At 41.7% G+C, this 14,193-nt stretch overlaps 1 protein-coding gene across 5 annotated transcripts in view; it reads right to left on the bottom strand.

The window, feature by feature from the left end:
* Positions 1-231: 231 nt before the first annotated feature.
* LOC126977167 (ubiquitin thioesterase trabid) overlaps positions 232-14,193 on the bottom strand; it is a 38,924-nt gene continuing 24,962 nt past the window's right edge. For all 5 annotated transcript variants that reach the window (XM_050825869.1, XM_050825868.1, XM_050825867.1 and 2 more), the window contains 2 exons: positions 10,805-10,950; positions 232-4,449 (listed from right to left, as the gene is read on the bottom strand). In XM_050825869.1, the coding sequence (XP_050681826.1) occupies positions 4,371-4,449; positions 10,805-10,950 (225 nt within the window). In that variant the 3' untranslated portion in view covers positions 232-4,370. The remainder of the gene's footprint in view (positions 4,450-10,804; positions 10,951-14,193) is intronic.

Raw genomic sequence — 14,193 nt, forward strand, 5'->3', positions numbered from 1 at the left:
CCTAGATCATTTTCTCGCCCCCGAAATCCCCTGTTTACTAAATTTATATGAATATCACAACAAATACCTGTCTAGGGGAGATCCTCTAAGTATCATCCAGACGGATGGACGAACGATACGATACGATAAATTCAACAAGGGTCACTTCACAACAGGGGATTAATGTGCTACTAGCCCATGAAAACGTATAAAAATATATTTAAGGAGGAGTTTGTAAAATAAAAGCCATCGAACGCTTCATAAAATAAGTGCTTTATTGATTTTTAACCTGTAGATATAGATGCATAATTTAAAAATAAACTTGTACGCTTTATTAACACAAAAATTTCAACCATTACACATAGTGTGAAAGAAAAACCCGCCAGTTTATTTACAAACTTCTAGAATACACCTAAATTACTAAAACAAAATGCGAAAAGCCAATTAGATTACATTAAAAAAATAAAGAGTTGGTAAGGGCGCCGACACACTGAGTAATGTTGTCGCGAGATTTAGTACCATCATACAACAAAATATGACATAGCCTAGTGCAGTCTAAAGCCTGCTACTTTACTGCGGTATTTCCTACAGTGAAAACTAACTTATTAAAAAATGTTAAGACAGAGTAAAGCCTCTTTTACATCTACAGACACCACACGGTCTTGGGTGCTAAGCCTCGACAAATGTCAGCTGTGAAAATTTAAAAATCAACAACAAAAATAAAATTTTCGGTATTTTTTTTTGATTTTGATACTGTTAAAAATCTTTTTGAATTTGGAAATCCATATTTATCCATTATTTTTAAATTCCACTATGTTTTATCTTTGATCAATTCGACACGTGTTTCGCCTCTACACAAGGCATCATCAGGAGATGTTGACTCGCCAAATTCTTGCACGTGACTGTCAGAATACTCTAACAACTCTAAACGGGACATCCTCGAGAGATTTTAACGCGCCAAATTCTGATAAGAGACTACGCCAGAATTTGGCGAGTCAACATCTCCTGAGGATACCTCGTGTAAAGACGAAACACGTGTCGAATTGATAAAAAACAACACTTAGCCGAATATACACACACAATAATTGAAATGCGTTGTCACTGACGTAGGTGTAGTGTCTCTAAATGTGAATAATAATTAAATATTACATATTGCATATTTGCCCTTACTGTTAGTAGCATTAATTGAACTAGATCTAGAGAACCCTATTATTATATATACCTCGTGACGAATCCCCAATTTTATCCAACCAGAGAATTCCTTCTGTACGAAAAATATTTGACACCCGTGTACAAGTAATTCCATAAATTGGATAACCTATTTATATTTCATAAATACTTTTGTCCATTCATATTGACTCAACAAATACTTAGATACAGCAATTGACATTAAAGTTCAAATATCTGCCGCCGTACATTAATTTATAGAAGCACAACCAGGCTGCACCATTTTTCAGTTAACTAAATAAAACTCGATCTAAGTATTTCTTGATTTCACAAATGCGCCAATCAGCTCGAAGCAATATCTACAAATAGGCGACGCTATCGCAAAAATTTATTTACATATATCGGTGAAAAACAATAAATATAATGAATTTAAACTATCTGTACAACACAATTTTGAAATATAATCGTATTATTGAATTTTGAGCGTTCGTCAATACTGACACTTTCACGATAAAGAAAATTATGTAATAGCTCTTAGATAATTTGTACGTCTAGACAGAGCCTCTTGCAGTTAGGTAGCGCATGACAACAAGCCGGGTTTATAAATTAAGTGTACAGGCAAAGAATATATAATAGTACAAGTACCATAAGTCTCACTCCGCAATATCAATTAAAGAAATAGGAACTCTAGCGGTCATAAAATAAGGTGTAATTCAGATCACAAAGCGCTGTTAGCCTAAATTTTAATTCACCTAGAAGTTGCCTCTCTATCTATCGCGTGACTCTTAACTCTTCTGACGACATTAGGGTTGACTTCTTTACCTAGTATAAGGTGATCTTATAAAAAACTCCGTTTTTCTATATTATAAATAAATTAAAATTTGGACCTTTAGTTAATAGCTTTGCTTTATTTACGTTTGTCCATTTTTAAAATGGACGTAGTTCCTGAACAACGTTCCAAGCCAAAATGAACATCACATTTTAAGAAATTAGAGTTTAAAGTTTAATTAATATTAGCGTATTCCATACTACAAAGTCATGATGTCATTTAAGTCAGTAGGGCTGCCCTTTTTTGTTAGACCGTTAATATAAATCACATGACCAGTTTTGCGTTCTTAACTCAATTTCAACATAATTGTGGTTAGGAACGTTTTACTGGAATTACGTCCAAATATCGCCTTAATAATGAATTATGTCCAAATATAGGTGACAACAAAGTTCGCCGTGAGTCCCTACTGGCTGGCCTACTCTGTAGAGGCCGCCGCACGTACTTGCGATTTCGATACCTACACGGGGATTGAGACAGGCCTGTTACTGAAAATAGATCTTAACAGTTTGCCGCTATCTTTTTACGTGTTCACAGCTGTCAGTTTATCTAGACGTATAAATTAATTAATTATGAAACAATTTACAGCGCCTCTTGTGGTTATATATAATATATATATATATATTGAACTTATTATATTAAATAAATATTTAACGCAGTCGAGAATCTTCGACAGCTTAGAGCTGCTACAATAAGGGAAATCCATATTTTTTACATTTTTCTTCGATACTTTCCGTAATCATGAAAAAATACAAAATAAAGTATATATTTACAATAGTTGTTAAAAATAGCCAGTTGACGAGGACAGAGACCCGCTATTTCGGCGCTTAGTGAACGTGTACAATGACGTCACAACAACAAATAATATCTTGCTCGGAATAAAATTATCATCAAAAATATTGATGAAGGAATAATTCTAATGTAACACTTCAATCATGAACATATACTATAGTTTGTTTTTTCATATTAGTGGATATCAATGTTATACTGTCCCGCATTCTTGCATCCAGCGGTATATTGTCTGAAACGTGCAGTCACAGACCGAAAGATGACGGCTATAATCTTGTAAAAAACCGGAGATAGCCGAAATCCACTACGTTTTTACTACTTTCAAACTTAGCCGGCTTATACTTCGACGCCATAATATTGTAATTACTATTTCAAACTTATGTCAAATCACTGCACGTTTCATACTAAACTAAAGTTCTATTTTTACCCAGGCATTCCCGCCTCTTATTACGTAGTATTTACATCATCTTTGCATATGACAATTGCCTAGCCAAGCTCTTTTAAAAAGAGAAAAAAAAATGTTTTTATTTTTATTTTAAGTCAAGTTAAATATTTTGAAAGTACATAATACAATATTAATTTAACGTAGAGACGACGGAATTTAATTATGGTATTTGTACATAAAACAAAAATGTAATTTAAGAATTTTAATTTATATTTAAAAAAAAATCTTATAAATTTCGAGATGTAAGCCACAATGCATAATATTAACTTTTAACAACAAGTTCATTGGAATATTATATTAATAATTTAAATAACTTTTCCTATGCTTTCATGTGACACGCCAAGCCAGTGTTGCCATATTGCTTAAGTGAAAAAATATATTAAAGTCCATGGACAACACCAACGTACTTATGTTAGACTATTTTAATATTATTTAATAATAATTAATCACTAGGCGCTTACTTCATTTGAGAATACGCTCTAAAACATTTTTTTTAATTTGTTAAATTGTAATTACACAAATTAAATTTGAAACCAACGGTTGACTCAGTGGTAAGAGAGCTCGCACGGAACGCGAGAAGTCACGGGCTCGAGTCCCGCATCGTTCATAAATTGCGTTTTTAAATTTAATTTGCGTAATTAATGCCAGAAGTGAGGGTTATCACTCTCAAAAAATAACAAATTGTTAAAACAGAGTAAATTAAAGAGCACGTGAGAATTAAATTCAAAATGATTATATTTGGAAAAAATATCTCGAAATCCCAAGTTTTATTGAATGATTTCGTTGAATTTTGCTTCTCTACGGAACTCTCCATATATGTATATAATATTTATATGACTACACTAATAAAATTTTATTATCTTTCGAGTATTAAAAAAAAAGGAATTTAACTTTAATACTCAAACTCGACATTCGGGTGAGTATATAAGTCTTCTGTAAGTATCGTAATTAGCAAAGGGTCTACTAAGGCGCGCATATTCGAGCTAAATTCAAGCATTTATTTAAAAATTTTTTTTTTTAATTTTGTAAAAATTCTAAGTTTTGCATTGTTCATAAATTACAAGGCCATAATGTGTTAATATCCATTTCTGAAAATCTCATCAATAATTTGTAATTTACAAAGTAACATTCCAAAATATTTTATTTTTTGTTTGTATGCCTGTGTTACTCGTCGTCGGTATCGGCGTCGCTGGAAAAGTCGGCGGTGTGAAGCCGTGGAGGAAACGGTCCACGGGTCTGTTGCCTGTAAGAAAATAAAATTTTGCACTTAATGTACCGTTGTAATATTTTTTGACAAGAGTTTACCACGGGGCACTGTTTCCCAACTCAATTGAAACATAGTTTAGTAGTAGTAAGTCTCCTTGATACTTTTTTTTCATTTGGCAGGAAGATTTCAATCTATTTTGTTTTGCTCGCGTTACCTGAACCATTTAGATATGTTTTCCAAGGAAATAGGTTTATCTTATCTAAATTCAGTCTGGCAATAATATTTCGAGGATACAAATGGCAAATCATTAATGTAGACGAGGAATAAGAAAGGTCGTAAGATTGAACCCTGAGGCACGCCCATCCACATCACAGCTTCTGATGAATGTTCATTATAAATTACTGCCCTGGCTTCTGTTAGATAAGTGTAAAGTAATAAGATCATGTGATTTGCTATTTATACCATATTAATTGAGTTTACGGATAAGAGTAGAATGGTCTACGTCTAGGGGCGGAGGAGAGTCATTGTTTTGACATCACGCACACCAAGACGTGTAACAATGTCTCTCATCTATTTTGCTCCTCTATCCCAAGGAGCAATCTGGAAAATGGACATGGGTGGAGTACAAGTTGCAAAGATACTCATGGCAAGTCTACTTAGTTCCCTTCCCGTGGTTGCCGCCTGTTATTGATCTGGTTCCCTATGAAACAGATATAACAAAAACTGAGAAGACGCACTTGACCCTTCTCTCCACAACAATCTCTTCCGTCTCCAATCATTTTTCCCAACCCTCCTCTCGGCCGATCTCGAGGCCAGCTGCTCCCCCAGTTTTTGTAGGTTGGGGCTGGGAGACTATCAACGACCTACCTGCGTTTTTGGCCTACGCAGTCGATCGCCGTAAGCTGGGACGAAGAAATCCTGGAGGATTGAGCTGTAGATGAGCAACACGCCCTCTTTAGTCTGGACTTCCATGCGAAACGGTAGCCCCCCGCCTAGCCAGCGTGGGGAAATGGTCTTCGGTAGCCTGCCTTCTGTAGATACCTGGCGAGGGGCGGCGGGACTGGTGGCGGTCATGCTGAGGGGGTAAGGATTGCGTGGACAAACTGGGGGTGTTTTGGGAACCTAACCTCCCAGCCACGCTCTTCCAAGCTCCTGATGTCGCACCTAAACCACCAACTAGGTGTACCGACATCCTTTGTGGTAGTCTTAGTGTACCGAATGGGCACTCCCTATTGCGGGCTCCGGGGAGGGTGGGAAACCACGAAGGATGAAATTCTTAAACCTGAACATGGATAATTTAAAGGTCTCAAACACAAAAAACACACCCGAGGGGCAACCCGAGGGAAAACCTGAAGGGAAAGCCGCACTGGCCATCCCTTCAACATCTAAAGCAACAACTGCTACTTCCGCTATGGAGGTGGCGCAAACAGGGTCTATGGAACCCTCCCAAACACACAACATAAGTAACTTCGAGCTGAAATGGGCCCAGGTGAACGCGCCAAAAAAACAGGGCTGCTACAACCACCCCCAAAGTGGCTCAGCGGCCTAGTGGCTTGGCGAGTGAACCCGGGCTCTCGCGAAAACACAAAAAGTTACTCAAAAAGAAGGAGAAGAGGCGAGCAAAACGTGAGTCCCAAACTCAATCACTCACCTCTCCCCCAAAAACACAAACCGACAGACGGACCGAAACACCAGGACCGTCCACAACAAAAGCCATTTTCCGTAAGACTGTGCTGGAAACCAAGGCGACTGGCCAGTCCGAGAAGGAAAGTGGACAGGACAAAGGCAAAACAAAGAGGGCTAGGCTCGACGAGACCCTGTCTCCTCAAGGCGAGCCCAAGAAGCCTAGACTGACTCCAGCCCAAGACACGAGATCGACGACTTATGCCGAGGCAGCATCTGCAGACAAACCCAAGGCTGAGCTCATCATCACATCGGCAATATTACTAAAGAGACGGCTGCCATAATCGAAAAACACCTGGACGATGCGTTCATCGCGACAGCCAGAAAACAAATAATGACCGTTGAAGGCCCCATCTTCATGCGGAGGCCGACCTACTATGACGGCTCGCTTCGCCTCTACTGTGAAAACGGTCACGGTCATAGATGCAAAAGATATACCGAAGATGGTATGCTGCGGCATCCGTCTACCACACGAACACGATGGGGACCAAGTGCTCATTGGTATGTGCCTTAGACTGGGGAACCCATGGGCACAAGTGGAGCGATGGCGTGTCCACACCATTATGCCGCAGGATAAGGCGACATTTGTGGTGGTGAGTATCCCCAAAGATATCGTGCAAAGTGTACTGGAGCGGAAGCGCCGCCTCGGCTATCGGCTGGGTGCGGTGTACCTAAAATTCCAGGATGCCAAGGGGAGGTTCGTGGATACCCCTATAGATTCTCCGAACGAGTCAGGGGGGATGCGGGTCGCGGCAGCTGCCGCAAAGCCTGTAGTCCCACCGTCCTCAAACAAGGAGACATCACAGGCTGGGTCGAGTCGAGCCGTCGAAGCATCAAGCGACGATGAGCTCCTTGACCTGACCAAACTTGGGCTGGGGGAGGAAGAGGATCCCAATGGAGCCCCTTTCCCCCAATAAGCAAATACGGATTTTACAATGCAACCTCCATCATAGCATTACTGCGACGGCTCAACTTCGAAGATGGTTGAAGGTTGCATCTACTACACCAGCCATTGCACTGATCCAAGAGCCGTGAATTAGGGGCGGCAGCGTATGCGGACTCTCCAATATTGGTGGTAAGCTCTTCTAAAACAATTTCGAAGAGGTGAGAGCCTGCATTTACGTTAAAGGGAATATAAATATACAGCCTCTTGTGGATTTCTGTTCCAGAGATCTGTGTGCGATAAGGCTAAATTCCAACCAAGACATAAACAACCTCAACATCGTTATTGCATCAGCCTACATGCATGAGGCGGATGCGGTACCACCTGAAGGACTCAACACACCAATCAGATTCTGCGAACAAAATGGATGGGAACTGATTGTGTCAACGGACTCCAATGCCCATCATCCGCTGTGGGGAATGGAAGCAAGCAACAATAGAGGTAATGATCTAGTTGATTTTCTTTTTACTACTAATTTAGATATATTAAACAAAGGTAACGAGCCCACATTTGTGGGTAGGCGGTGCAAAACAATAATTGACTTGACACTGGCAACCCCCAGAGCCGCTGATCTAATAGCGGGCTGGCATGTCTCATCAGAGGCATCATGCTCTGATCACAGGTGGATTCGCTACGATTTAAAAATTACCAGTAACCCCGAACAACCTACAAGGTACCCGAGGAAGACTGACTAGAGGCTCTCTAGAGAGATCTCTAGTAGAACTAGAGCTGGGAAAACAGCCGCCTACCACTAGGTTAGACAGCATAGAAACAATTGATCAACAGGTAAGTAACTTAAACAGCACCTTAATAAACTGCTTCCATAAAGCCTGTCCTCTAGTAACACCGGTTACTGGGGTCATATCCAAGGGCTGGTGGGGCACAGAACTTAAAAAGCTACGAACAAAAGTAAGGAAAGCCTTCAACAGAGCAATGAATACAGGCGCTGATGTAGACTGGGATGCCTACAAGGAGAACAAAAGTCTATATAAAAAACGCATTAGATTTTGGAAGTCTCACTCATGGAGAAAATTCTGTGAAGACATTAATTCCACTCCACAAGCAAACCGCATTAGGAAGGTACTGGCCAAACAGGGTCCTTGCGTTGTCGGAAATCTGAGGAAAGCCGATGGCACAATGACCCTGAGCCAGGAGGAGACTAACACGGTACTGCTAGAAACACACTTTCCAGACTGTAAAATAATACAAGAACCAATTTGGACGATACCTAACAGCTTGGTTACAGAAAACTGCTGGCAAACCGCCTATGAGATTGTCACCTACAACAAGGTGAAATGAGTGGTGGACAGCTTCCAGCCTTTCAAGTCAGCGGGCAGAGATGGCGTCTTTTCTGCACTGCTACAGTGGGGAGGAGAAAAGTTGATGTACATACTGACTTATATCTATCAGGCCTGTCTGGCCTTTAAATACACTCCCATTGCCTGGCGGGAAGTTAGGGTCATCTTCATACCCAAGCAAGGTAAGAGTTATTACACTAATCCTAAATCGTTTAGACCTATCAGTCTGTCGTCTTTTCTCCTCAAGACTTTAGAGAGAATATGCGACAGACACCTGAGAGATAATGCGTTACGTAACACACCCATACACAGGCATCAGCATGCCTACTGCCAAGGCAGATCAATGGAATCCGCTCTTCACCAGGTAGTAGGAAAAATTGAACATGCCTTACAAAATAAATTAGTCTGTCTAGGTTGCTTCATAGATATAGAGGGAGCCTTTGACAAGACCAACTACACCAGTATCAACATAGCACTTCGCAGACACGGAGTACAGACCCTGCTTATTGACTGGATAATTAATATGTTAAGCAATAGAATTATAAGGGTAACAGGGGAAGACACGAAAGGCGCCCTTGTAGCCCGCGGTTGTCCGCAGGGAGGTGTTCTCTCTCCGCTTCTGTGGAACTTAGTAGTGAACTACTTGATCTCCAAACTGAACAACCAATACTTTTACACAATAGGGTATGCCGATGACATTACCATTTTAAACACAGGCAATAATGCCAGCATGGTATGTGATAGGTTACAAGCAGCTCTTCGACTCGTCGAGGAATGGTGTAAAGACCATGAGCTCTCTGTAAACCCACAGAAAACACAGGTAGTACTCTTCTCTAACAAAAGATTGGTAGGGAACCACAAACCGCCCACTATCTTCAATACAAGACTTCAGTTATCAAAAGAGGTCAAATACCTAGGTGTGATTCTAGACAGCAAACTGAACTGGAGCAGCCACCTTGAATACAAAATCAACTCCGCGAGTATCACCTTATGGCAATGCCGCATGATGATTGGCAAGAGATGGGGTCTCCAACCAAAGCTCACCTTATGGCTTTACACAGCAGTGGTGAGACCAATGCTCACTTATGGCTGTGTAGTGTGGTGGACCAGGACCAGACTTACAACTTGCATCGCCAAATTACAAAAATTTCAAAAATACAGAATAGAGCTCGAGGAAAGGAACGACAGTGTCCTTACACATTATGAGCTCGACCTCTACATAGATGGTTCGAAGACGTATTCAGGCACAGGTACGGGAGTCTTCTCGGAAGATCTAAATATTAGCATATCCGAGCCCTTGGGTAAGCTTAACACTGTATACCAGGCTGAATGCAGGGGGATCTTGCTAGCTGCCAATGCTATCTTGGCCAGAGAGGTTCAAGATCACTCCATTAGAATACTCTCTGATAGCAAATCGGTATTACAATCCCTTCAAGGTAAGATAATCAATTCCAGTATATTACTTGAATGCCACTCAGCATTAAATAAGGTGGCTGGTAAAAACAACAACCTAACACTTCAGTGGATCAAAGGTCACAGTGGGATCAGGGGCAACGAGGCGGCAGACCAACTAGCTAGAAGGGGTTCTGAGACCCAACCGGTTGGACCAGAGCCTTTCCTGCCTCTACCACATAGTGGGTTTAGGAACCACTTAAATCAAAAGATAAAAGCACTACATCAACAATACTGGGATAGCCTTGAGGAGTGCAGGCAAGCCAAAGCAGCTTTACCTTGCGCCGACTTGCGTTTTACCAGGGAAATCTTACAACTAAATTGGTGTCGACTAAGATTAATATTATGTGCGGCCACAGGTCACGGCAATTTTAACAGGCATCTCTTTAATATAGGTGTCACGGACAGCCCTCTATGCAGAGGTTGCTTGGGGGCATAGGAAACAGCCGCTCACGTTCTGCTGGAATGCAGTGAGGTGGCAAACTACAGGGCGAAGCACCTGGGATCACCAGGCGCTCTTCGGGAAGTCTTCCGTGACGTTAAGAGGTTGGGTGACTTCATGGAGGAGCTTGGCTGGTTGGAGTAGCCTCTACCACCCTGGCACGCACAAAATAGGCGCATATGACGTCGAGTTGCGGAAAGCGCCCGTATGAAGAAGAAGAGAAGAAGAAGAATGGTCTACGAAATCAAATGCTTTCGAAAGATCACAGAATATTCATATAGCGTCATCTGATATCTCCCAAGAATTTAATATGTGTTGGACCAAGGCCATACCGGCATTCTGATGCCGGATGTTAAACGACCTTGGGTAAAACAATTTTGGTTAGAATGTAAGATGTACATTAATCGGTGTGAGGCTTTTTTGCACAGGATGCCGGCTAGATTATGGGCAAGAGACAAGGGCGCCTATTTCTGCCGTGAAGCATTAATGTGTAAATATAACTGCACGCCCCCCGCCGTGACATACAGTAATGATCTGTGTTATGATACGTGTGTGTGTGTGTGGTGTACTCACGCCAGCCGGCGGTAGTGGTTGAGCCACTCCTCCAACATCTGTGCCTGCAGCAGCGGCCGCGCGTGCAGCTGGCGGGCGGCCAACACGCCCCCCGCGGTGACGCCGGCGCAGGTCCAGCGCCGCACCACGCCCTCCTCGTCGGCCATCTGTGTTCAAACACATACTGTCTTTTTAACCGACTTCAAAAAAGGAGGAGGTTCTCAAGTCGTCGGTGTGTTTTCATGTTTGTTCTGGTCGTTGTCGAAAGCTGCTCTTGGTAACTTCAACCAGCCGTCCATGCCGCCGTTGCACATGAGGAATAACACCCTGGCCCATACGGCAAAAGAGAAAGCCGATCTCTTGTGCACTCTTTTTGCCTCCAACTCGACTCTTGACGACAACGGAATAACACCGCCGACCATCCCGCGGTGTCAGAGCTCCATGCCTGAAGTACAGTTCAGACAGAAAACTGTTCGGCGAGCTCTGTTTTCGTTGGACGTCAGGAAGTCTAGCGGGCCGGATGGCATTTCTCCAATAGTGCTTAGAACGTGTGCCCCTGAGTTGACGCCGGTGCTAATGCGTTTATTCCGGCACTCTTATTTAAAAAGCGTAGTCCCTGACTCATGGAAGTCAGCCCTTGTCCATCCGATCCAAAAAAAAGAGACAGTTCGGATCCGGCAAACTACAGGCCTATTACTATTACCTCCCTACTCTCCAAAATCATGGAGAGCATAATTAACCGCCAGCTTTTGGTATACCTTGAGGGTCACCAGTTGATCAACGACCGGCAGTACGGCTTTCGCCATGGTCGGTCGACTGGCGATCTTCTGGTATACCTAACACATAGATGGGCGGCGGCTATTGAAAGCATACAGGTCGTTGTCGACGGTTATTGCTCGAATCCCAAGCCCGTGAACGCTGGAGTGCCCCAAGGCTGTGTGCTATCTCCCACGCTGTTTCTTCTGCATATCAATGATACGTTGGACACCGCCAACATACATTGCTATGCAGACGACAGCACTGGTGATGCCGTATACACGGGCCATGCAGGTCTCCCTCGGGAAAACGTCGACCAGTGCCGGGAGAAACTTGTGTCTTCTATCGAGTCCTCTCTCGAGAAGGTCGCGGAATGGGGTAAGTTGAACCTGGTCCAATTTAACCCCCAGAAGACTCAAGTTTGCGCGTTTACCACTAAAAAAACCCCATTTGCCGTATCACCGCTCTTCGACAACACTTCCCTTAAAGCCTCGCCTAGTATCGGTATACTAGGTCTCGAAATTTCGAGCAATTGCCAATTCCGTGGCCATCTGGAGGGCAAAGCCAAATTGGCTTCGAAGAAACTGGGCGTCATAAATAGAGCACGGCAATACTTCAAGCCGGCCCACATTTTAGCGCTCTACAAAGCGCAGGTCCGGCCACACATGGAGTATTGCTGTCATCTCTGGTCTGGCGATCATCAGCTCGATCCATTTGACCGCGTGCAACGCAGAGCAGCTCAAATTGTCGGGGACCTAGCGCTCTGTGAACGGCTGGATCACTTGGCGTTGCGTAGAGACGTCGCTTCATTGTGTGTCTTCTACCGCATTTATCACGGGGAGTGTTCCGAAGAGCTTTTTAACCTGATTCCTGCCGACGAATTCTACCTTCGCACGACACGCCTCAAGTTACGATATCATCCCCACCATCTGGATGTGTGGCGGTCCTCCACAGTGCAGTTTTCAAGGAGCTTTCTTCCTCGTACTACGAAGCTGTGGAATGAGCTTCCTTGTGCGGTGACGATACGACATGGGTACCTTCAAAAAAAGCGCTTACACCTTCCTTAAAGGCCGGCAACGGTCTTGTGATTCTTCTGGTGTTTCAAGAAAATGTGGGCGACGGTGATCACTTAACACCAGGTGACCCGTACGCTCGTTTGTCCTCCTATTCCATAAAAAAAATACGCAATTATTTAGTGAACATAATATCTTTTATTTTGGAATAATGTTTCTGAAGTCGGTTGTTTTTTTTTTAATTTTTTTTTAATAAGTGGTAAGTTACTTTAAATTTAAATGTATTTCTCCCTGTAATGTAATTCTGTAATGACAAAGGTAAGAATGACAAAAAGTTTTAAACTTGACATAACTTTACTTCGCATTTATTAATAACACAGCACATTTTGTTATGTTTTTAAGTGATAGCTCTCACTTTTAGGATTAATACACAAATAAATATTAAAAATAAAAATTTTATTAACGATGCAGGACTCGAACCTAAACAAACAATTTGTTTACATTAACAAGAACGACATCTCAAGTCAATTTACTAATATGCAAATATTGGGGCTGAACAGTTTATCGACTGCAAAGTAGATCCTGAAGATGTTGCCACAACCTAAGAGTTGAACAATGGATACAAGATTTCATGTCGATACGTCACTCGAACGGTTAGCTCAGGTGGCAGAGCACTGGCACGGAACGCCAGAGGTCGTGGGTTCGAGTCCCGCATCGTTCATAAAATTTTGTGTTCAAATTATATTCGCTATTATATTTCACGAGTTATCTTCTGCAAGTCGACGTCTACTGTACGATTATTTTGCTTCAAAATGGTCTTTTGAATTTTTTTACCGTAGGAAAAACGAACAGATTATCTCAAGGTATGTGTTCCCTGCGGCTCATACTCATACTTGTTCACCAACACCAGAGGAATCACAAATGTTGCTGATATTACAAAACATCGAATCTAAAAAAAAGAACTAATACGGTGTATAGTCTGTTAGATTTTATATTCCATAGAATGTTGTTGCGATGATGAAAATATTTGATGTAAATGTTTAATAGTTCCTTTAGTATTCTCTTCTATAATAGCAGAAACTAATCGTACGCCTTTTGATTATTATTTTATTATTAATACTTTTTATTAAATATTTGGTATTTAAAACCCTTTTTAATAACACAAAAATATATGAAATTGGACCTTACAAACCAGTTGTGTACATTACAGCCATTGTAAAATACACTATTGATTGAAAAAAGTGGCCATTGAGTTTCTTAAATGTTCTTCTCACGTGCTCAACATTTTACGATCATATGCTAAATTCAGTAATTTAAAACAAATATTTATACTGATGATTCAATAGCACTTAATTTAAGCCTAATTGAATAAAGTTTATTTCACTTTTAATGTAATGTGGGTGGTTGCGCCAGGGAATTTAAAGTGGACTGTATTAATAAAAGGGGGTACTCAGGTGAACAGAACAGGAATCATTGAAGTAAAGGGAATAGCCGGTACTCACCTCTTCTGCAAGATCCTGGGTTCTTCTATATTCGCCTGAGTGTGCTGGCGAACCACAATATATATATCGCGGGACACTTAACGAAGAAATCACTACGATCTCACGGCGGCAAATCAACAGGAATTGAGGATTTCCTGGA

The sequence above is a fragment of the Leptidea sinapis genome, chromosome 44 (assembly GCF_905404315.1).
Source record: "Leptidea sinapis chromosome 44, ilLepSina1.1, whole genome shotgun sequence".
Lineage (NCBI taxonomy): Eukaryota > Metazoa > Arthropoda > Insecta > Lepidoptera > Pieridae > Leptidea > Leptidea sinapis.